General features: G+C 37.3%; 1 protein-coding gene across 1 annotated transcript in view; it reads left to right on the forward strand.

Annotated features, from left to right (window-relative positions):
- LOC150089873 (uncharacterized) overlaps window positions 1-25,745 on the forward strand; it is a 228,103-nt gene that overhangs the window by 110,661 nt on the left and 91,697 nt on the right. The window contains exons 9-10 of the mRNA XM_090390118.1: window positions 4,581-4,715; window positions 20,467-20,586. Of these exons, the coding sequence (XP_090246244.1) occupies window positions 4,581-4,715; window positions 20,467-20,586 (255 nt within the window). The remainder of the gene's footprint in view (window positions 1-4,580; window positions 4,716-20,466; window positions 20,587-25,745) is intronic.

Consider the following 25,745-nt stretch of genomic DNA (forward strand, 5'->3'; position numbering starts at 1 on the left):
ATCCAAATATATAATATCAAAGTTATTCCCTGCATCCAGTTCTTTTGTGACTGCATCATAGTATCCAATCGAATTGGTCAGGCAAGACTTTCCCTTAACAAAACCATGCTGTGTCTGAGCTATAACTGAAGTCTTGTCTAGATGATCCTGCAGTGCTTCTTTAACAAGTGCCTCCATTAATTTTCCTGGAACTGAAGTTAAACTCACAGGTCTATAATTACTTGTCTCAGCCTTTGATCCTCCTTTGTGAATTGGGGTCACATTTGCACATCTCCAGTCTATGGGTATCTCTCCTGAGTCCAAAGAAGCTCTCATAATTATGGCTAAGGTGGTTTCTTACTTCCTTTGCTGCTTCCTTTAATATAACTGGAAAGATCCCATCCACTCCGGGTGCTTTTTTATGTTTATCCTCAACAATTTCTCCTCCACTTTGCTCTCAGTTATTACAAAATCATCTAGCTCACTGCCAGAGTTTACTTCACCTCTGGCATTCCCCTTCCTGAATAACTTCCCTCATGTGTGAATGTAGATGCAAAATACTCATTCAGTTTGTTAACCACCTGAGCAGGATCCTCAACTGTTGAACCATCAATATCCAGTGGACCAATCTGATTCATCCCTTTCCTTCTAGAGTTTACATAGGTAAAGAACTCTTTTCTGTTTTTCTTTGCATCCTTTGCCAAGGATTTCTCATAATCTGCTTTTGCCTGCCTAATCTCCTTTGTGACTTGGTTACAAACTAGCTTATATTTATCATTGGCTTCCGTATCACCCATTAATCCCATATATCCCATGCATATTTCTTCTCTGCCATATATCTCATTAGTTCATCTGACATCCATTTAGGCCTAAACCTTGAACAATATTTCTTAGTTGGTATGTAAAGCCTAGTGGCTTCCAAGATAAGTTCTTTGAATGCTTTTGAAATTTTGAATTTGCTGTTGGTAACATCATCAGTGGTCCCACTGTACAGAATTTAAATACTGTCTCAGACCATCGTAGTCGCCTTTACGAAAGCAAAAACCCTTCCTTTTACCTCTGATGGTAGCTACCTTTTTGAGTAAATCCCACTTCAGCATACTGTGATCATTGCCACCTAGTAGTTCCTTTATCTGCAGATTCTTAATGCATGAAGAATCACTACTGATAATCAGATCAAGAGTATTACTCCCTCTAGTTGCCTCCCGGACATGCTGATGTAGAAAACAATCATCCAAAAAATCCACAAAAGCCTTGCTAGTGTGCAGTGACCAACCCACAAATTCGGTCAGTATCTGGGAAATTAAAATCTCCCATTATAACACTCTCTGATTTACTGGCCCACTCTTATTTCCCTGTACATTTTCTTATTATACTCATCAGAGTCATTAGGCCTGTAGCACACTTCTACTCTCAGTTTTGATCTCCCAATGCTTATGTCACACCAAACTGACTCAACACTGCACTGTCCAGCAGTGTTGACTGGCTTCACTTCCATGGATTTTATGTGTTTCTTAACTAATAGCATAACCCCTCCTCCCTTCCTATCCTCTCTATCCTTTCTGTACACATTGTACTCTGCATTCCTTATATCTGTGTGACACTGCGTCTCTGATATCCCAACAATATCTGCCTTTGTTGTTTTTTTTTTGCAATACCTCAAATTCATCAAATTTATTTACCAAACTCCTATCATTGGTGTACACGCAAGTATACATACACCTGTTCCTATTCTTAGCTACCCTAACACAACCCATGTGTTTACTTGTACCACAATGACTCCCAGCAGGCTCTGAAATACCCTACATCTTGTTTTCCAGGCTGCTGCTCATTCCAATAGAAGCAGTGCAAGAATCACTTTCACCTCTGCCAGTGGCTACTGTTAATCTATTAATCCTTGTTTCCCCCCAAGCTAGCAGTTTTCCGACCCACCTATCACTGCCTCGATAGCATCAGCAAATATTCTTGCACCCTTTCTATTTAAGTGTATCCCCTCCCTGTAGAAGCAGTCTCTCCTGTTAACAAGTATAGGCCAGGCTGAAAAATGTTTTCAGCAGTAATGTTTTTCATTAATTGTAATCTAAAATGAGTGTGAGAATAATCATTGATTTTTAGATCCATATCTAAAATCAGTGGGAAGAAAATCAGTATCTAATCTATCTTAATTGTTATATTCACAATAATGATAGTATTTTACTAGGATTTTGAAGTTAGCTACATAGCCAAATTGCCCAAGAGATCACATCTCGTAACCCAGAATGTTCTGGAAGCTTTGATTCTCAAGTATTGAATATCTGCCTGGAACTAGAGCCTATAAATCAACATGATTCCTGGAATAATGGTTAGAATGTTATTAGAAGTTTGAAGCTTTTTATGCAGGGTAAGATTTTTCAAACTGTAAAGTGAAATGTAGTGTGCTATCATCAGCAAAACTATGGATAGGATTTCCAGTCAGTGGAAGAGGATTATTAATATAAAGAGGAAAAAGTTGAAACTTGAGGAACACCAGCATTAGTGGAGAAGTTAGAGTGTCATCTGCCATCACAGATGGCATTCCATAAAAATTTAGTCACATTTTTAATTTCACTAAAGGAAAAATTCCAGTGGAATAGGAAAGTGCAAAAAAGTGACACAACAGGAGCAAACTCAGGAGCACAGTTCTGTCTGTTCTCTGTTTCCTCTTTGCATTTCTTTTCTGGCATCTTTTTTTATGGGTATGTTAATAGCCGCACAATAAATCAAATGTGCACAGTTGTATAGTAACTTGGACAATACACATAAATAATGAATGTAAATAAGGTTATGTGCTCTCAGTTTGTGGTCTTTTGACATGTACAGTGAGGCAAGAGCCATAGATATTGGCTGATGTCAATCTCCCAAGCTCATCTTCTGGTTCATTAAAATGCCATTTGCTCTACTGATTAAAAAAATAATAATAATATTAGTAATAATAAGTGGGAAATAAACCAGTTGTGTTTGAATAAAAAATTTTCCTTTACAAATAAATTTTTCCTTTTTTGCAAATTATCTTTGGAGCTGGATGAATTTGTTAAAATTTGTGCCCTCTTCTTTAAAGTGAGGCTTGAATTAGAACAAGTCAAGCTTTGTAACAATTTTTATTACAAGGCAGTATATGTTTCACTAATAATTTCCAGTTTTTTTCATCAGTCAAGGTTATCTAATTTTAGCATGTCATGAACTTTTAGAGGTGGTTGGGGAGGCAGGAATATCCTCTGCTTACTGCCTATATCATCCAGGTGAAGTGAAAGCTTATATTAGAAAAGGGAGTAACATAACCATGTATGTCATCTGAAATTGGTCTAATTTTGCTGTTTTGAAAATACATTTAATGTTAGTAGCTGTTGTTAGCATGAGAAGGAAAAATAGTTGAAACTACCAAATGCTTCTCATAAAATTATGGGTTCTGAAGCTACAAAAATGTTCAAATCTTCATTTTTTATGTAGTTCAAGAGTGCAACAAACTCACCACACCAATTCCAGTAATACTTGTAAACATTCACTCCCAGAAGTTTCTCATGTTTTTCTGTGCTCCCAAGTCAGCACAGAAAAACATGAAAAACTTTTGATCTTCACCAAGAAATGAACACCATTGGAAAAACTTCAGGTGATTCTTCCCTGCAAATTTTTCTTGAAGATGGGATAAATGAAGGCCTTTTTAAAAAAAAGAGACTAAAACCAAGAATAAAAAGCACAAAGCCTCAGTGCTGCAGAAACTGTCCAAAAACTAAATATAAAATAAACAGTAATAACTATGCTACTTCAGTGAAATTGCTGGGTTTCCGAGGGAAGATGATGTATGTAATTCTGACCCTCTAATTGTGCACCAATATCTCTCTACCTCCAAGAGATTATATAAGTCTCCCAGATATGTCAAAACTACATTGGTGCAATATTTTCAGAAAAGATAAAACCCATAAATAATCCAATAGTCCTTAACTGATGAAGCAGTTACCCATGTTGTTGTGAAACTTCAGTATGCAGCAGAAAAAGCCATACCAAATAAAAACCTCAAAACTTCCAGCACATCCAACGATTTTTATCATTAAAACATCATTGATCATGTCAAAGACTAAAATATTAAAGGTTTTCCTGCTCAGTGTTAGAGCATTAGAAGAAAAGATCACTAAAAGGATGGAAATAGTGCTTCCTTAGTTGTATATAAGCATTGTGTTAACAGATTAACTATTTGTTCTACCAGAAAGGCTGAAGATAAAATTAGACTGCATATTTGTTTTTCTGCAGTTTATACCATTAAAAGTTGTGTCAAAGTAGGCTTGCTTTCTTATTTAAATGCCTTATTTTAACTTGCTAGTTAAAATACTTGTAGCATTTTTATATGTATAACTTGCATTGCTAATTCTTTGTATTTCTCTGTTGTTTGTTAATTATGCCTCTGTAATTCATTTGATGTTCATGAGGATTCACCACCTCTAACCTCCCATGATCAGTGACAGATGTTTGTGCACAAGGGATCATATGCATTATCAATTCAGTAAAAATTTAATAAAGAAAATTAATAAATGCCAAATGAACTTTATGACCATTTTTGTTATCCGTGTTTATGTGTTTACTCTTTTCAGACCCCTCCAAGTTCACCAACATCTCTTGGTAGTCGAAAATCAAGTATGTGCAGCATTAGCAGTTTAAATAGCTCCTCTAGCGGCAGTACAAAGTCTCATTCTCCATCTCATCACCGCTGCCACTCACTTTCACAGGTAAAATATTTATATATTTATGACTACTTATTGGAAAAGGTTTAGGGATGATAGCTAGTTTACAAAATTTTAGAATGAACACTTTTTAATGTTTATGAAATGTCTTTAATGAATTATGATATATATGTAACTTTCATGATTGTATTGAACACATATTACTATTATTCAGCCTCTGTGCAGCCCAATGGTAACATTAGCCTATTATGGAAAAAGTTCTTTTTTCAATTTATAAACCAGAATTTGTATGTGTGTATATATATAGAGCCTATAGGTATAGGGTGCAGAGTAGTCTAAGGAATTATCTGTTGAATCCGTAAAATTCGAAGAAAGAAAAACAATGAGAAGAGAGAATGAGATGGACTTAAAATAAATTTGTGTGTCAAGGTGGTACTTACTAATGCGCCATGCTGAAGCTGGGGAGAGAACCACGGAGAGCATGCCTGAACGCAACGTGAGAAATTCCAAAAGAGAAAGATTCCCACTAATAGTTGCCATGTATGTGTAGAGGTGAAGCGACCTCATGTGTAGGAAAATGGAAGTAATAGAACGTAGAATTACGATTGGGTGAGAACGGGTTAAATGCATGTAGCATGCATCCCAGGAAAGCATAGAGAATTGACTGTAAAGTAGTGTGATATAGATGCTGAACTTGTTGTAAGATGAAAATAGTAGAAAATAGCATCTTGATTGCTTTTGAAAACCTAATTGTGCCCAAGAAGGAAAGTAAATAGGGTTAAGGATAGCAAATAGTATAATGAGGAAGAGTGACAAAGGTGGTGCTCGAGCAGTTCAGGGTTCCTATTCCCGTTCCTCTTGTAGGACCCCGAACGAAGTTCTGGGAGAAAGTTACAAGTGTTTAAGTCAAATGCATCGAAAATGGTGGAAAAAATTTTTTACCATTTTTTTTTTACCATTTAGGGTTAAAACCATTAATGTGTAACAAGTTTTAACATTAAGCAGGTATCTAAATATTTAAAGAGTTAAAAGATAAAATAAAAATGTGTTAAAGTTTAAGAGAATATATATCAAATTTAAAATAAGTAAACCCCTTTATGATTAGCCAATTGGTGGGCACAAGTTTTTCAGACTGTGAGACACCAAAAGGCTAAGGAGTATATGCTGTACATATTTACACAGCCTAATAAGTGAGGATGATTGCTTTATATTATACATTTTATATTAATAGGGAAGCTGATTAATTTTTTGTAAAATAAAATGTGGAGAGCTGTATTGAAATGAAAGTGTAGGTAGACTGCTGGAAACTTCTTATCCAGCAATTTGTAATAGAGGTATCTTATGTTTAGGATGACTAAGTTGTGGCTGTTACATATAGTAGCTATTCTTATGCATTGCGTGAGGATGAAGTTAGCATGAATTTTCTTTGCGATGTTGGAGTACATATGTGTGAAATTGACTACTTTGAATGCATTATGTTTATGGTAGTCTTGACGTTATGATTGATATCCAAGTCTAGATAATGTGCAGCAAGGTTATTGCTATTAGTTTTTTCTAGAGTGAGCTCTGGGGGATAGATGTGAGCAAAGTCTTGCAGGAAATTATTGGAGTTGATAACCAGCAAGTTGTTGATGTATCTATACATGCAGGTAAAGCAGCTTCTGAGAAATATAGGTAAAGGTTAGCTAGAATACAGCTATCTGGGCTGCCCATAGGTGTACCTTTTGATTGTAGATTGGAGCCATCAAAGATGTGATTGTTTAATATGCATAAGTTGGTTAAGTTATTTCAGTAGTCTGGTTTGCAGTTTATAAAATGTTTATACTTACAGTAAAGCTCTTTCATTACAAGCTTTAGGTTAGATAGATCTATTCTAGTGAACAGGCTTTTGAAGTCAAAAGTAGATATGTGAGTAATATGCTGATTTTTTTAGGGCCTCTATAGCAGGCGGATAGATACAAATAGTTCCTTAGACTACTCTGCACCCTATACCTATATATTTTATCTATATTCCTTATAGTTTCTAGTTTCTGCTACTATTAATATATAATCTAGAACTATAATCCATTATACTTTTCATACTATTTTATAGCTTTCATACTCATTATGCCCTCTCTTAAAAACTTAATATTTTATATATATATATATATATAGACAGACAGTGCTGGTTTTTACCCTGCAGAACTGATCCTGGATAAAACAAATAATAATTACCTTGCAGCCAACTACCTAGACCTAGATATAAAAATCGACAGCCCCTATACTACTATCAACATATACAACAAAAGAGAAGCTTTTAGCTTAAATGTAGTCAGTCTTACCCATTGGCACTCTAACATTTCTAAAAAAGTTCATGCAAACATCAGGTTTGAGTACGAGGGTTTCCTGTGCGGACGTGCCTTTCTGCCGCTACTGGAACAGAGAAGTTTTTTCTGATTTATTTTCTGCTTTATTAGTTTAAATTGACATATTAACTTATTTCTAGAGTAGCTTTATATTCCTATTTACGGTACTTAAAGTTAAAGTAACTTAGATAGAGATTTGTAGGTATTACTTAGTATCGGAAAGGGTATCAAATACACATGTTTACCGTTCATAAACAGCCGCCATTGTTACGTGAAAATTAATCAGTAAATCTATTAATCTTGTCAAACTTCATTGGCAATTAAATTGTACTTTTAACTATACATATAACCACTTAGGTTACGGAACATAAATAATTAGTAAAAATAATTAATTAATACGTAACTTGATACGGAAGTTATATAAAGGGACTTCGTAGATAACACTTGTTACTGAAACGCGATACAGCATATCCGGAATTCGATAGCATTAGCTTTGTATAGTATAGTGCATAATATAATATTGTCAATTAATCAGTAGATCTATTAATCTTGTTAAACTTCATTGTCAATTAAATTGTTCTTTTAACTATATATATATATAACGACTTAAAGTACAAACGTAACAAATAATTAATACATACTTGATACGAAAGTTATATAAAGGGAACTCGTAGATAACACTCGATACTGATAAACAAATATAGCGTTATAACTGTGTTAAGATACAAGTTTAAGGTTTTAATTTTGTTCTGAAATTGCAATTTTACTGACATTTAAATCGAAATCATGACTCTGACCAGAGCAGCAAAGCAAAAGGCTCAAGCTAATGGGAGTGCTGTGACTCAGGGGAGAACTGAGGGGGGGCAGTTGCCCTCTGAATCACAGCCTTTTAAGATGCACTGTTTGCTTGATGTTTGCGGAGCAATCAGGTACGGGACATGATACTGCCATGGGGGATGTCTTTGTGTGTGCACGATGCAAGGAGTGCAAGGAAATTAGGCGACAACTCGGCGTTGTTATGGGCCTATATGAGACCTTGAAGGACAGGGTGGATGCCCTCGAAGGAAATACATTGAGGGGCCCATCAAGCTCTCAGCTGCCCACATCAACGCCAGAGCTTGCACTTGGTCATCTTGCAACACAGAGGCAGCCCCCAAGGCAGAATGCGCTGGTCCCACAGGAACTAGTAGTTGTTGGTGACTCTATTGTCAGGGAAACGGGGAACATGCTTTGTAAAAAGGATAGGTGGAACAGGACCAGGGTATGTCTGCCAGGGGCAAGGGTTGATGACGTTGTAGAGCAGATATCATCTTTTAAGGGCACAAAAGGTGATATAGTTGTACACGTTGGCACTAATGACATTAAGAGTAGGAGACCAGCGGAATTACTTAACAAGTACAGGTCACTGTTGAAAAAAAGCCGTGAAGTAGGGTTAAATTTGAAAGTGTCTGCAATTCTGCCCAGACACGATAGGAGGGAGTATATGATGAGAGCCTTGTCGATCAATTCGGCCCTGGAAAGATTGTGCAAGGCTCAAGGGGTAGAATTTTTTTCAGCCTGGAATGTACTTGTTAACAGGAGAGATTGCTTCTACAGGGATGGGATACACTTAAATAGAAAGGGTGCAAGAATATTTGCTGATGCTATCGAGGCAGTGTTAGGTGGGTCGGAAAACTGCTAGCTTGGGGGGAGACAAAGACTAATGGATTAACAGTAGCCACTGGCAGAGGTGAAAGAGATTCTTGCACTGCTTCTATTGGAATGAGCAGAGGCCTGAAAAACAAGATGCAGGATATTTCAGAGACTGCTGGAAGTCATTGTGATACAAGTAAACACATGGGTTGTGTTAGGGTAGCTAAGAATAGAAACAAGTGCAGGTATACTTGCGTGTACACCAATGCTAAGAGTTTAGTAAATAAATTTGATGAATTTGAGGTATTGCTCAAAACATCAAAGGCAGATATTGTTGGGATATCAGAGACGTGGTGTCACACAGATATAAGGAATGCAGAACTGGAATTTGGGGAGTACAATGTGTATAGAAAGGATAGACAGGACAGGAGGGGAGGAGGGGTTATGCTATTAGTTAAAAAACACATAAAATCCAAGGAAGTGAAGCCAGTCGACATTGATGGACAGGGCAGTGTCGAGTCAGTTTGGTGTGACATAAGCATAGGTAAATCAAAATTGAGAGTAGGAGTGTGCTATAGGCCTAATGACTCTGATGAGTATAATAAGATACTGTACAGGGAAATAGAATGGGCCAGTAAATCAGAGAGTCTTATAATGGGGGATTTTAATTTCCCAGATATTGACTGGAATTTGTGGGTTGGTCACTTACACACTAGCAGGGCTTTTGTGGATTTATTGGATGATTGTTTTCTACACCAGCATGTTCGGGAGGCAACTAGAGGGAGTAATACTCTTGATCTGATTATCAGTAGTGATTCTTCATGCATTAGGAATCTGCAGATAAAGGAACCACTGGGTGGCAGTGATCACAGTGTGCTGAAGTGGGATTTACTCAAGGAGGTAACTACCATCAGAGGCAAAGGGAAGGGTTTTTGCTTTCGTAAAGGCGACTATGATGGTCTGAGACAGTATTTAAATTCTATACAGTGGGACCAACTGATGATGTTACCAACAGCAAATTCAAAATGGGAATCATTCAAGGAACTAATCTTGGAAGCTACCAGGCTTTACATACCAACCAAGAAATATTGTTCAAGGTTCAGGCCTAAATGGTTGTCAGATGAACTAATGAGACATATGGAAGAGAAGAAAAATGCATGGGATACATACAAATTAATGGGTGACATGGAAGCCTATGATAGATATAAGTTGGTCTGTAACCAAGTCACAAAGGAGATTAGGCAGGCAAAGGCAGATTATGAGAAATCCTTGGCAAAGGACGCAAAGAAAAACAGAAAAGAGTTCTTTACCTATTTAAACTCAAGACGGAAAGGGATGAATCAGATTGGTCCACTGGATGTTGATGGTTCAACAGTTGAGGATCCTGCTCAGGTGGCTAACAATCTAAACGAGTATTTTGCATCTACATTCACACATGAGGAGTTATTCAGGAAGGGGAATGTCGTAGGTGAAGTAAACATTGGCAGTGAGCTAGATTATTTTCTAATAACTGAGGGGAAAGTGGAGGAGAAATTGCTGAGGATAAACATAAAAAAGGCACCAGGGGTGGATGGGATCTATCCAGTTATATTAAAGGAGGCAGCAAAGGAAGTAAGCAAACCCCTAGCCATAATTATGGGAGCTTCTTTGGACTCAGGGGAGGTACCCATGGACTGGAGATGTGCAAATGTAACCCCAATTCACAAAGGAGGATCAAAGGCTGACACAAGTAATTACAGACCTGTTAGTTTAACTTCGGTTCCAGGAAATGTTATTAGTGGAGTTCCTCAGGGTTCAGTGTTGGGTCCATTATTGTTTTCTGTATTTATAAATGATATTGATGATGGTGTATCAGGCTTAATGTCCAAGTTTGCAGATGATACCAAGGTTGGCAGGGTTGTTAAGGACACTACTGATACTATGCTGCTGCAACAGGATCTGGAAAGGTTGAGCAGATGGGCTGAGAGGTGGCAAATGAAGTTTAACATTGACAAATGTAAAGTACTACAAATGGGAAACAGTAACCCCAGATCAACGTATCAACTCTGTGGTACTACGCTGGCAGTGGTAGAGAATGAAAAGGACATGGGGGGTAATTGTGCAGGCATATATGAAGTTCTCTGAACAGTGCCGACGAGCTGCAAGAGTAGCTCATGGTGTCTTGTCAATGATATACAGGAATTTTTCTAGCAGGGATAAGGATGTGATTATTCCCTTGTATAAGGCATTGGTCAGGCCACACCTTGAGTACTGTATACAGGTCTGGAGGCCTCATTTCAAGAAGGATGTAGAGCTGCTCGAACGAGTACAGAGAAGGGCAACAAGATTAGTGAATGGAACAAAGGGTTGCTCTTACGAAGAAAGGCTTAAGTTTTGCAAATTACAGAGCCTGGAAACTAGGCATCGGCGAGGTGATCTGATAGAGGTGTATAAGGCTTTGAATGGCTTGAGCATGCTCAATGCCGATGGGATTCTTCCTCTTGCTCAGAATAATCACCTGAGAGGGCATAAATTCAAATTGAGGAAGGACGGATGTCGGATAGATGTGCGGAAATTTGCCTTTACCCAGCGGGCAGTTGGTTTGTGGAATAGACTCCCATCGCTTGTTGTTGAAGTTGATAGCCTAAATAAATTTAAGGCTCAGCTGGACAGGTATTTCGAACGAACGGAGGGGTGAAATGGGAGTAGTGTTTTTTTTTTTTTTTTTTTGTTTTTTTTTTGGCTGATGCTGAATAAGCTTGCTTTCTTGCATTATATGCCTCTACTAATGCTAATGCTAATAATTCTTTCCCAGTGTATAAGAATTGCTATAATGTGCAATACCATCAGTCTATTTTCAGACAACATTAAAATACTCTACAATAAATTAGTACATAATAAATTCCTGGCTGCTTTCCTCTACCATCACTTCACAAAAGCATTTAGCATTATTAAATTTAAAAAAAAATTACAAACTACGACCTAGTTCTAAACATCCTTTACATTCTAGCCTGTACATATTAGTATTAGCAGTAGTGGCATGTGATGCAAGAAAGCAAGTGTATGAGTTTATGCAGCATCAGCCAAAAAAAAAAAAAAATCACACCATTCCCTTCAAATGCCTGTCCAGTTCCACCTTAAATTTATTTAACCTATCAACATCCACAACGACAGATGGAAGTTTGTTCCAGCAATTTACCATCTGCTGGCTAAAGGCAAATTTCCGCACATCTATTCTACATCTGTCTTTTCTTAATTTGAATTTATGCCCCCTTAGGTTCATAATCTGAACAAGTGGTAGGATCCCATTAGAAACTATATATTGTATAGTTTCATACCCCCCTGACTCTGTCGTGTCTCACAGTGTGGAAAGCCCACGGATTGTCTATTGATGAGGGTATTATGTTTCTTGTCTTTTCTTGTCATTGTTTTTGTGTATTTTTATTTTTTATCTCATTTTTTATATTATTTTGATTTCTTTAACATTGCCACTATTGACTTAAACACGAGGCAGTTGTTCAGTCATCTGTCCAGGGACCATCTGTGGTACGGGCTTGCAATCCCGGACTGCTCGAGCACTACTTTATTCACCTCCATTTCAGTTACTTTCTGCTGTTCTTTTTGCTACATTTTATTTCTCGTGAGCAATTAGGCTGGCCGAAAGCAATATCGAGATGCTATTTCTCTACTATCACTACTTGTTTCTTCTATTACAAAGTTTAGTGTCTTTTCCACACTACTTTGTTAGTTTTTGTTTCTCCCTCTGCTGGCTTTTTGCCTCATCTGTTTAATTGCTCACTTCCCCATCACACGGGTACAGTTCTGGTTTACGATTTCACACCTTCCCTCCCCTGTGGGGCTACTTCAACTGACACATATGGTGCCTCCATAGCCAGGTGGGCAGGTAGCAGCAGTGCGTAGCACATGCTTCTTGATTAGACCAGAGTTCCAGCCCATGAGCCACCAAATATGGAGGATGCAGAAAAGGTCAGGAAATGACCACTGCATATTCCCGGAGCAATATGGCCTTAGTTGCTAATGCTGCTAAAAACCAAATAACAACAACAACTGACACATATATACATACTGCACGTGTACACTCAGCTCTCTCCTTCAATCACCATTTGCTTTCAAAGTCTTCCGATCCATACAGACAATAACCTCCATGCACAAGTACATGGTGGGTGACCACCCAGGTGTGAACCAACGTAAGCAGGGGTCGAGGTGTGGTGCCCACACCACATGGAGGAATGCCGCCCCTCTATGTTACCAGGCAGCACTAGGTGGTAGATGACTCTCATCAACTGGTGAAATACCACTTTGCTTATTGGAGGCTTGAAGTGGTGGAACCCATGTTTAGCTCTACAGCTAAGTTCCGGTCAACCCTTCCCTATCTCTTCCATCATGCAGTATGATTGATGACTTTTGAGGTTATGATGAACGTCGTGGCGAGATCCAATATTCCTTACATTTTGAGGGTACAGCTCTAAAACGGTGTTCGCAGGCCGGCCGCTAGTTAGTACACCAGACCGAACCTATTGGTAACTCTCTAGGAGGCTTCCAGATCAGCTAGTGTATAAGCTTGCTACCTCTACTCTGCCAGATAGTGACTGGAGGGAGTCCGAGTAGTGTGTATATGCGGGGAGCATTGTCGAGGCCACGTTATATCAAGGATCTGGGTATATTCTTACCGCGTGTACGCCATATTCAAAAATTTCATTACTTCATACAGCATGTCCCACCCACTTTTTCTTACTATTGAATACACCATGAATTGTCAAACTAATAGAGCAAGCTTATCTGCGAAAAGATCTAAACCTCCCAGGCACTTCCTAATTCATTTCACAAATATACGTGGTCTCAATTCTAATCTCAACGATGTCCATTTCCACTTGCAGTCTGTCAAACCCCATGTACTTTTTCTGACAGAATCTCAGTTATCGGTTGTTTCAACTACTGCTCACCTCAGATGCCCAAATTATTTGCTGTATGATTCCTTTTGCCTCAAAGGTGTTACTTGTGCATATGTCCATTCTGATATTCCCTGTCAGAGACTTGGCAATTTGGAATCTCCTCTCTTTGATCTTCTCTGGCTCAAAATCTCTCTACCTCATTGTGTCAAATTCATCTGTTGTCTCTACCGTTCTCCCAACTCCACTAATCACTTGGAGCTCTTTGACTTCCTCTCTTTGCAACTTGACTTTCTGCAGTCCAACTTTCCTAAAACTGAGGTAATTTTCCTTGGTGATTCTAATGTTCACAACTCCAGCTGGCTTCCATTTTTCTAGTCACACCGATCCAGCAGGTCGAGATGCTGAGGCTTTTGCAATTACTAATGACCTAGCACAGATTGTTCATTTACCTACAAGAATACCGGACAATCCTAATCATGCAGCCAATACGCTTGATCTTTTTCTCACAAACAACCCTTCTAAGTACACGGTCGAAGTGAGGGGTCCTTTAGGCACTTCAGATCACAACTTGGTGATTGTCTCTTCTCCAATGGAACCTTTATCTCATGGCTATTCTCAACCTCGTGTTGTTTGGCATTACAAGAAGGCAAAATGGGATGACCTGCGAGACTTCTTTTCCTTGGTCAGATTACTGTTTCAAAACTTCTGATGTCAACGTTTGCTCAGATCGTGTCATTGAAATTATGCTTGCAGGAATGGAATCCTTTATCCCACACTCCACTTTAAAATCTTGTCCTTTATCTAAACCTTGGTTTTCCAATAAATGTGCTAAGGCTGTTCAAGAGAAGAATGTTGCATATCGTAATTGGCTTGTTTCTAATTCTTCAGTTTCATTTTCTGCCTACACCAAAGCTCGCAACAATTGTAAAGCAGTTATTAATCAGTCCAAACTAGAGTTTGAACAGGCTAAGAGTAGAAAACTTGCTTCTTGCCCTAATGGTAGCCGAGCATTCTGGTCTCTTGCCAAAGCTATTGGCCACAACTTTTGCCCATCTCTGCTCCCACCTCTGTCCAAACCAGATGGTTCTGTTGTCACTTCAGCCAAGGATAAAGCTGACCTGCTAGCATCCCATTTTTTTCCCAGCTCATGTATTAATGATCTTGGTAAAACGCCTCCCACCATTCCCAACACACTCCATTCAGTGCCTCCTGTGGTCCTCCGTCAAAAGGATATCAGAAGGATTTTGATGAATCTTGATGCTAAGAAAGCTCCAGGTCCTGATGGTATTTCTCCACTTGTTCTCAAAACCTGTGCTCCTGAACTTACTCCTATACTTTGCTGCCTTTTTTCACTTTCTTATTCCAAAGGTGTTTTTTCTTCTGCTTGGAAATTTGCTCATATCCAGCCTGTTCCTAAAAAGGGTGACAAATCCCTCCCATCCAATTATCGTCCCATTGCGATTACTTCTACTCTTTCTAAAGTAATGGAGAAATCAATTAACCGCCAACTCTTAAACTACCTAGAAACCTTCCGTCTGATCAACGATCGCCGGTATGGATTCCGTCAGTGTCGATCCACTGGTGATATTCTGGCTTATGTTACCCGTTTATGGACTAATTCAATGGAAAGGTTCGGTGAAACACAAGTAGTTGCTCTTGACATCTCAAAGGCTTTTGATCGTGTTTGGCACAAAGGTCTTCTAAACAAGCTTCCATCTTATGGTTTGCCAACTTTTTAGTAATTGGTTATCCAGTTTTGTCTCCGATCGCCCACTGAGGGTGATGGTAGATGGCTCTCTGTCTTCTAACTTCTCCATTAATGCCGGTGAACCCCAAGGTTCAGTTCTTTCCCCCACTCTTTTCCTCTTGTATATTAATGACCTTCTTCCATTGACTGGAAATCCTATCCATAGTTTTGCCGATGATAGCACATTGCATTCAACTTTCCATTTTGAGAAACTTTGTCCTGCTCAATTAGCTTCAACTTCTCGGAAATCTGCTACTAATTCCTTAAATGCTGATCTTCAGGTTATTCTCCAGTGGGGAAAAGACAACTTAGTTGATTTCAGCCCTTCTAAAACTCAGTCTTGTCTTATATCTCGCAAAAAGGATTCTTCTGCTCCTATGCTTATCTTTAGTGACACTCCGATTTCTAGGCAAAATGATATATCTCTTTTGGGGATTACCCTGACTTCTAATCTCTCTTGGCACAAGCACATTACAAATATTGCTTCCTGTGCATCTAAAAAGCTTGGTTTTCTCTTTCGCTCTCGGCGTTACTTTTCTTCCAAACAGCTGCTCACTCTGCATAAATCGCAAATCCACGCCATGGAATATTGTTCCCACATCTGGGGTGGTGCCCCCAAAACCTCTCTCAAGCTTCTTGATTCCATTCAGAAGAGGGCAGTTAGGTTAATTAATGATTCATCTCTAACAGAGTCTCTCCACTCGCTTACTCATAGGCGTACTGTTTCTGCTGCATGCCTCTTCTACAGATACTTCCATGGGCACTGTTCTTCTGAATTGGCTTCTATAATTCCCGCTCTCTCTTTCAAAACAGTCTGAACACGTGCCGCCACCAGCCAACATCCATTTACTGTCCAACTTCAAACTCATAGAACCAACTTTTCATCTTCCTCATTTATTCATTCAACTGCCGTTTTCTGGAACAACCTTCCTTCATATGTATTTCCTGAAAATTACAATCTACAGAAGTTCAAGTCTAATGTCAACAAATATCTTCTTTCGTCTTCTCAACCTCCAACCCAAGCACTGTACTAAGTACTATAGGTCATACTATCTCTCGTGTTTGGGGTTCACATAAAAAGAAAAAAAAAAGACAGTAAGTTTTCTTGTTTTTGCCCCATCTCTTAGATTTTTTGAGTTTACATTTCAATTTTCTCTTTCCACATGATTTTATTTATCATTATTATTTTTATTTTTATTTTATAGTTTATTTATTCTTTTATTCGTCCTTCTGGTCTCTGTCGGGTCGGCTGTGATGTATACGTATACCATTTACTTGTACATCATAACAGAAACAGAGACCTTGCCTATTGTCCTGGCTTCTACAATTTTTGCTGCCGACCCTTTTGAAGAAGTAGTTAAAGTCCTAGGACCCACAGCTTTAGGTTCTTACAATAATTATGCTCTTATTAATTGCATTTTATTTTTATTTCAGGTAAATTGGTTTTTTACTTACTCCCCTACCATTTACACAAATATACTGATTTTTACCTTTTTTGTCTATATATATATATATATATATATGTATATATGTATGTGTGTATAAATGGTAGGGGAGTTAAGCTATCAGATGTAATAACCATGGAAGAATAGGGAGAACCTGTAAGTAAAAAACCAATTTATATATATATATATATATATATATATATATATATATATATATGGAGAAAGAGGGGGGGGGAGAGAGAGAGCGAGAGAGAGAGAGAGAGAGAGAGAGAGAGAGAGAGAGAGAGAGAGAGAGAGAGAGAGAGAGAGAGAGAGAGAGAGAGAGAGCGAGCGAGCGAGCGAGCGAGCCCCTACATCTCATTTTTTAAGACTTGAAAGAAAAAATTTTTTTTAAAAGTTTATTTAAATCTTAAACTGTACATAATAAGTAAGTATATATACTAATAATGCATTGTGTCCTATTCTCAGTTCAAGTAAAAGTATTCAATGTAAAGGGAAAAATATATGGCATAATTACTCTTCTCCGCTGCTCTCATCGTAACCAGCACCATAGTCCTCTTTCGGCACCTCCTTAGCCAGGTGGGAAGGAGCAGCAGTGTGTAGCACACGCTTCTTGATTAGACCGGAGTTCGAGCCTGTCACCAATAAATACGGAGGACGGAAATGTCAGGGAATGACCACCGCACATCTCCGGAGCAATATGGTCTTAGTTGCTAATGCTCCTAAAAACCAAATAACAATGATAGTCCTCTTTCCACTTTCATCTTTGTAACCAGCTGAGTTCATGTGATTGGGACCACTGTTCTGTAAGTAGTTGTTTCCATTGCCATTGCAGTTTTTAGGTATTGTACACTTCATTAAGTAATTTTCAACTAACAGGGACAAAGTGTGTGCCCACACATTTTTTATCCATAAGCGAAACTGTTCAGTTTCTAGTTGCTCAATTCTCCCTGTTGGCCTGAACTTAATCTTCCTGGTAGCCATCTCACTTATACTGTTCTTTCAGCATGACTTTAAATGGCCGATTTAGACAGACATCCATTGGGTGCAACATTAATGTTAGTCCTCCAGAAATAATGACTGGATTTCTATTCCTTTGTTATATACCCATTTATGCCATCTGAAACAAACATACTGCAGTAGTTTAATAGCACTCTTAAATGATTCTGCCAAATGCATTTGGCAGAATCATCTAAGAGTGCATCTAAGAATCATCTTTTCATCATCTTTTGGTAGTCTCTTTTTAGGATGATTTACAATAGCAGTCTGTAGCAGTTTTCTGCTGCCTATTCCAATGCATAACACGACAGTGCATCGGTTTTTGTGTTGTATCAATTCTTATAATGACACTTTTCTTACCTATAGTATTCTCTGTTGAATTGAGGGGTATTTCAAAATACATGGGTATTTGATCAGCATTACAAATTTTGAAAAGAATGTACAAATGGTGTTGCTGCAAACATATCTTACCTTTGAAAACACAATGGCTCCTCTTCATGGTCTAAAAGTTACTTGGAGATGCTTTTTTTTTTTTTTTATTATAATACACAATTGCTACCCGAATGCTGTAAGGTTGTCATTTTTATATGACAATCTTACAGCTTTCAGGATTCATATAAGAGCATTGAGTCCATGTGGTGGAACATACTTATTGGTAAAGGAAAGTTGACAGTCACAGAGTGCTACAGACTGCATAATAACAGTGAATATGATGAGTGTCTGTATATGCAATGTGAATGGGAAAATCCAGGTGCTTTGTTTTGGGGGATTTCAATTACCACCTAATTGGAAATTATGGACTAGCAACTTAACCTGTGGAGTAAATTTTCTGAATCAATAATTTTTATTTATATCAAGGAGATTTTTTTACTGGTTATTATTACCAGTGACCTGAATAATATCACAAATGTCATAGCATAGGAGCTTTTAGCAGTGAGTCACCGTCATTTTCCTAAAGTGGACAATAACAAATGAAATTTCAATAGTTAGGGATAAGGCCAAGAGTTTTAATTTCAAGGATGGGATTATTGTGGATTGAGAAGACTTCTGGATTCGCTCGGTTCATTTATGTTTGAAGCCATAAGAAAATTCATTCCATTAAGGAGGTACTATACAAAGAGGATGCCAAGATGGATGGAAAAGGATTTAGCAAGTTTGATAGAGCAGAAGAAGACAGCATAGGGCAGTTATAGAGTGACAGCTTAGATTTTTATAATAATTATAAGTTAATTTGTAACACATTCACGGCAGGTGAAGTCAGTATGAGAAATCATTGGCCTTGAAAGCCAAGAATGGTGACAAAAAGTTGTATTCCTACATAAATACAAAGAAGAAAAGAGAAAACCAAATAGGACCTCTGCTCACTGGAAATGGTGGAATTGTAGATAATTCAGTAGAAGTTCCTGGTGAGCTGAATAGATATTTTGTATCAATCTTAACAGTAGAAAATTCCTTTCTGAGACCTTTCTCTGTTGGGGGATATTGTACTAATATACCCAAGTACTGTTAAGGTATGTAACATCAATATTACACAAGCCAGTGTCACAGTTTTTTCAAAACCTGATTTTGAAATTGAGTAAGGGCCCAGGCACGGATGGTATTTACCTTATCATATTGAAAAGGCAAATACCATCCTTTCAAAAAATACCGTACAACAATTCTGAATAGACCGTAACTCCTGGTAAATTTACTGTCTTCCCTGCATGATTGTTTGGATTATTAGGGGACCAATACACCCAATATGGAAGTTGATAGCCTAAATAAGTTTAAGGCTCAGCTGGACAGGTATTTTGAATGAACAGAGGGATGAAGTGGAAGTGGTTATTTTTTATTTATTTATTATTTATTTTTTTTGGCTGATGCTGCATAAGCTTGCTTTCTTGCATCAAATGCCTCTACTAATGCTAATATATTTGGTTTACTGAATTGAACTTGAACATTTCCTTATCTGACCAAACAGTCTTTCCCAAAAAGTTTGCAGCCTTAGCCAAAATTTGCTTTGAACCATTTGCAAAGCTCACTTCAGTGATTTGGATCACCTTCATTCATATCAAATAGCAATCTTGGCACATAATACACTTATCTGTTTTGAGCATGTGGTGTACACTTGTTCTGATGATTCCAGTTTTACAGGTAACTCATCTTACTGATTTTCTTAGTGATCTTGAAGATTGCTGAACACTATATCATAATTTTTTCACCCATTGATGGGTGGGCTAATTTGATCTCCTTTCTCTTTGCTTGCAGAAAATCTTGTATGGTACTGTATATCTCAAATTTACCACAGATTCTTGAAATCGTTCTTTGTAATGTCAATTTTGTGGCAAAGTCACATCTCTGTTACCTTTGAACTTCATATTCATTTCACATTTCCGGTATCACTGTAAAATTGTTCTGTGTTTGTCAAATTTTCAGCTGCCATAATTATATATGCTTTTCATTATGAATATCATCTCACTTTTGTTTTTATGACTAATGCCATATTTTATCAGCAAATCATACTAATCAGTAGTGAAAAATTTAGGTTAAACTATATAAATGGTTATGAAATATTTGTGATGAAAATGTATTATATATTTTTGCAACACACACAGACACATGCATATGTGTGTGGATTATTATTATTAGAGGGACCACAAAAAAAGATTGTTTCAAATAATATTAAAACACTTGGAGTAGGTTTTATATTCTTAAAAATTTATTTGTATTTCAAGCTACTTTCAGTATTTCTTTTAGCAGCCACCAGTGGGTGCCTTACGTCTGTCCAGTGTTTCTTCTCAGGATTCAGGATTTACTTCACAGGATACTTTGTTTACTCGCCTTCCTACACCTCCACCAGTAGAGCTGACTAGTCAGGTGAAGATCGCATTAAATTTTGGTTATTCAAATTATTATTAACCTTTTATAGTAGAATCAAATTAAAAATGAAATGGTCAAACTATTCTAGTTTGCTCATTTAATTTTTCATTCATTTTTGTTGTTTTACCAATATTCTTAATAGGTTTCACAGGCAGCGTAGTATTACTATTAATAAGACTAAACAATGCAAGGAACCAAACTTATTTTACATTAGCCAAAAAAATAAATAAATAAATAAAAAAAAAAATAATAATTCTCTCAGTTATCACAGTTTGTCGTTACTACCAAAAGAACTATCAAATTCCACCTGAACTTTGTGAGATACTTTCCCAAAACCTCTTAGTTCATTTCTCAAACATGCATGGTCTCAGTTCTAATCTCAGTGATCTATTTCCATGTACAATTTGACTAGTTCCACTTATTTTCCCCTGACAGAATCTCAATTATTGATTGCCTCAACCACCCCTCAACTCATTTGTTCTAATTATTCACTCTGCGATTTCTTTCACTTTAAAGGTGGTTTCTATGAATATTGTCCACTGGGACATTCCTTGTTAGAGATTTCTTGCTCTGGAATCTTTCCAGGCTTAAAATCTCTTTATCCTATTCTGTCAAATTCATTTTTTGTCTTTATCATTTCCCAAATCTGGAAATCACTCAGAATTTTTTTACTTTCTTTCATTGGACTAAACTTCTACAATTTAACTTTCCTAACAGTGAAGTAATTTTCCTTGAGGATTTAATGTTCAAAACTTCAGATGGCTTTAATTTTCTAATTGCATAGACTCAACAGTAAAGATGTTGAGGTTTTTGCTATTACTAAATTGCACACCTTTTGATTACTCTTCCATCTTTTTCTCATCAACAACTTACCAAAGTGCACTATTTTAATGTTGGGGTCCTGTAAGTATCTTGTATTACAAATATCTTGGTGATTTCTCTCTCTCTCTCTCTCTCTCTCTCTCTCTCTCTCTCTCTCTCTCTCTCTCTCTCTCTCTCTCTCTCTCTCTCTCTCTCTCTCTCTCACACACACACACACACACACACAGCCACATGCCATTTGATATTACAAAAATGCAAAATGGGATGATCTACATAATTTCCATTCCTCTTTTCCATGGTTGGACTACTATTTTAAATATTCTGATGCTAATATTTGCTCATATAATATCAGTGAAATTGTTTTTGTAGCGATTCTTTATTTAAACCTTGATTTTCCAAGAAAAGTGCCAAACATGTTCATAGCATATCACAGTTGGTTTATTTCCAAATCTCTAGCTTTATTTTCTGCTGACAACAAGTGTAAATGGGTTATATTATTTTTATGGCCATAAGTCATATTAAATCACGTATCCAGCTTGTGAGCTGAATATTGTTCCCATGTTTGGAGTGCCTCCAAAACTTCTCTTGAACTTTTGAATGCTGTCCAAAGGGGAGCAATTAGACTAATTAATGATCCATCTCTTATGAACTCTTTACTCTCTATCACGCAGATGTTCAGTTTCTGCTACATGCTTTTTTTATATTATATATATTCATATGGACACTGCTCTTCCAAATTGCCATCTGTAATTCCACTACTCCTTCCAAACTAGTGTACATGTTTTTGTTGTTCAGCTCCAAACCTACAGAAACTAACTTTTTCTCTTCCTCATTTATCCTTTCTGTTTCTGTTCTATGGAATGACCTTCCTTTGCATGTATTTCTTGAAAATTACAATTTATAGAAATTCAAGTTCAATTTCAACAAGTGTTTTTTTGTATTCTCAACCTTCAACCCATACATTGAATAACAGCTTATCGATGTTATTAAAGAAGAGCACCATCACAGGCTCCAATAATAAACTCTGGTGGATTCCACTTCTGAAGGATGGCCATTAATTATTTACCCTCTGTCTCCTTTCACTCAGCCAGTCTTTGATTCACTTAAAGGAACTTCTCAGTATCCCCAACACTCCAGTTTGTACAGTAACCTCTTGTGGCTAAAATTTAAATATACAATATCAGTGTTTCGAGCATCTAAATGCTTTATAACTTATTCATAGTAATTAACCAGACTTGTCAGGCAAGACTGTTCCTTCACAAACCCTAGCTATGATCCCTTTAGGATATTATTCTTATAAAGTTGTTACTGTATTGTTTTCTTAATCATCAATTCCATTATCTTGATCACTACGGAAATCATACTCACTGGTCTGTACTTATTCATTTCTACTTTATCCCCTCCCTTATGAATGGGAGAGACATCTTCACTTCTTCAGTCCAAAAGGATCAACCCAGATTCTAGTAATTTTCCCAGTCAGAGTATTTTTATTTGCATCTACCTGTGGCCATATGTCATGGACATAAATTTGTCCATAATTTACGTTAATCTATATAAGAATTAGTAAAAATTCAGAGCTGCAAGGCTCAATCCATGATTTTTCAATAAATTAAAAAAGAATAAGAGATCACCTCAATCTTTTTCATAGAATGCTTCCAATCAATGCTCTCCAAATGTAACAAATAAAACAAGATGAAAAATGAATAATAAAAATGATTTAATGAATTCCTTCACTCATAGAGATATGACCGATTTGACACGCAACGGAATAAAAAGCCGAGAGCCCCAACCTGACCCCGAAACACATCAAACCACCACAGCAAGACCATGAGAGTGAGAAGACATTGTGTCAGAATAAATAACTAAAATCGGAAAAACCGCTTCCGAGAATGAATAAATAAAATCACTATTAAAAATAAAAATAAAATCAATTAAAATTTGGATGAACACTCAAATTAAAAGAAATCCACAGCTGTTTCCCTTCTTTAAGCAGACAACGCTTTTCGGCTGATCGCCGTGTTCACAGGATAGGAATATTGCGGAGTGTGTGTGTGTGTGTGTGTGTGTGTGTGTGTGTGTGTGTGTGTGGGGCTCTTAAATGGAGAGCTTATTTGTATTGACGTATGCGTAAAAAAGACCAGAAATCCGAAAGAATTTGTGTAGTTTCATTTTATGTATCAATAATTTTATCATTAATTTTATGTAATTATGTTTAAAATTTCCACTTCATTGAATAGGAATACGTGACCTTCATTGATGGCATGAAAAGCCAATTCCCACATGGTTGTGCGCAGTGTGTGGATGGAAGCAGCATGTTGCTTGACACATAAATCTAAAGTACGGAGAGTGGACCCCTCATATAATGAATCGCACTGACTACACGAAATCTTGTATACAAGATCATTTACCTGTGCCGAACAAGAAGGAAGAACTATGTGATTTTTTAATATATTATGGAGTTTCTGCATGGGACTGGCTATAATTTTGAATTTTGTATTTCTAAAGAGTTTATTGAGTTGCTTGTACCATTGTTCGACATATGGTTCGGAAATTGGTTTTATTAATAGGTATTGTATTTGCTATCTTATTTTTAGCCTGTAATCTGATATGATTTATAACGGAGGGAGGATAGCCTCTATTTAAAAACCTGTCAGTTAGTATATCAATTTCTAAGTGTAAGGTAGGTCCAGAAGTGGAATAATTGTAAGCATTGAAAAACTGGTTAAATATTATGGATCTCTTATAAGTGAATGGATGATAACTAACTCCTGTAATGCAGGTACATCCCAGAATTGGGCGCCTCCGTAGCCAGGTGGGAAGGGGCAGTAGTGCGTATCACATGCTTCTTAATTAGACCGGGATTCGAGCCCGTGACCACCAAATACGGAAGATGCAGAAAGGTCAGGGAATGACCACCTGGAGCAATATGGCCTTAGTTGCTAATGCTCCTAAAAACCAAAACAACAACAATATCCCCGAAGTGGTGGGTTTTCGGTAAATGCTAAATTGTATTTTTTGCATGTCACGTATGAGAGTGAATTAAAGAAATTTAGGGCTCTTGTTTCTATATGTTCTTCCTCCATTGTAAAATGTAGTCTCGTGTGAATGTTGTTGAATACCTCTAGAATGTCCTGTTTGTTTGTTTGTTGTTTTGGTTTTTAGGAGCATTAGGAACTGAGGCCATATTGCTCCGAGAATATGCGGTGGTCATTCCCTGACCTTTCTGCATCCTCCGTATTTGGTGGTGACGGGCTCGAACCCCGGTCTAATCAAGAAGCGTGTGCTACGGAGGTGCCTAGAATGTCCGGAGTGGTGTTATGATCCATTACAAGTATATCGTCAATATATCTTCCATAGTAAGTAATGCAGGGAAGAAACGGTGTTAAGTGCTCGATATTAGCGAGATAGATTTCTGCTATAAGACCGCTCAGTTCAAACCCATTGGTAAACTGAAAACCTGTTTGTGTATAGTGTCTTTAAATGCAAAATAGTTAGCTTCAAGAAGAAGCTTGATTAATTTAAAATTTTATTTTTTCGGTAATTTAGTGTGATTTATTGCGATAGTATCGTTATTTAAGAGTTCCCAAACGACATCAAGAGTGTAGTCAACATTTACTTTGGTGTAAAAGGAAGTAACATCTAAATAAAAAAAATTTATCATTAATGCCAAGCTTAATATCTTTAATACTGTTAAATTGAGTGTCATAGGTTTTTATGCCAAATTTTATCTAAAATGGTTCTAAATCTAAATTTGTCTAAATGGTTTTATGATGTTATTTAAGTGTGAAAATGCTGAATTTTTGTATGATACAATAAGGCATATGGGAAAACCGAGTTTGTGAAGTTTAACCTGTCCAAAAAAGTACAGGAATATTACAAATGTATAAGTCCTTGCTTTCAGCTGTTTTAATTGGGCCATAGAAATAAAATCACTCATACGGTATGCAGTTAGGGCTTTGTAGTAGTAGTGGCACGTGATGCAAGAAAGCATGTGTATGAGCTTATGCAGCATCAGCCAAAAAAAAAAAAAAAAAAAAAAAATCACACCATTCCCTCCAAATGCCTGTCCAGTTCCTCCTTAAATTTATTCAACCTATCAACTTCCACAACGACAGATGGAAGTTTGTTCCAGCAATTAACCACCCGCTGTCTAAAGGCAAATTTCCGCACATCTATTCTACATCTGTCCTTTCTTAATTTAAATTTATGCCCCCTTAGGTTCGTAATCTGAACAAGTGGAAGGATCCCATCAGAATTCAGCATGCTCAACCCATTCAAGGCCTTATACACCTCAATCAGATCACCGCGCAGGTGCCTAGTCTCCAGCCACTGCA

The sequence above is a fragment of the Mastigoproctus giganteus genome, chromosome 2 (genome assembly GCF_048544385.1).
Source record: "Mastigoproctus giganteus isolate SK-2022 chromosome 2, ASM4854438v1, whole genome shotgun sequence".
Classification (NCBI taxonomy): domain Eukaryota; kingdom Metazoa; phylum Arthropoda; class Arachnida; order Uropygi; family Thelyphonidae; genus Mastigoproctus; species Mastigoproctus giganteus.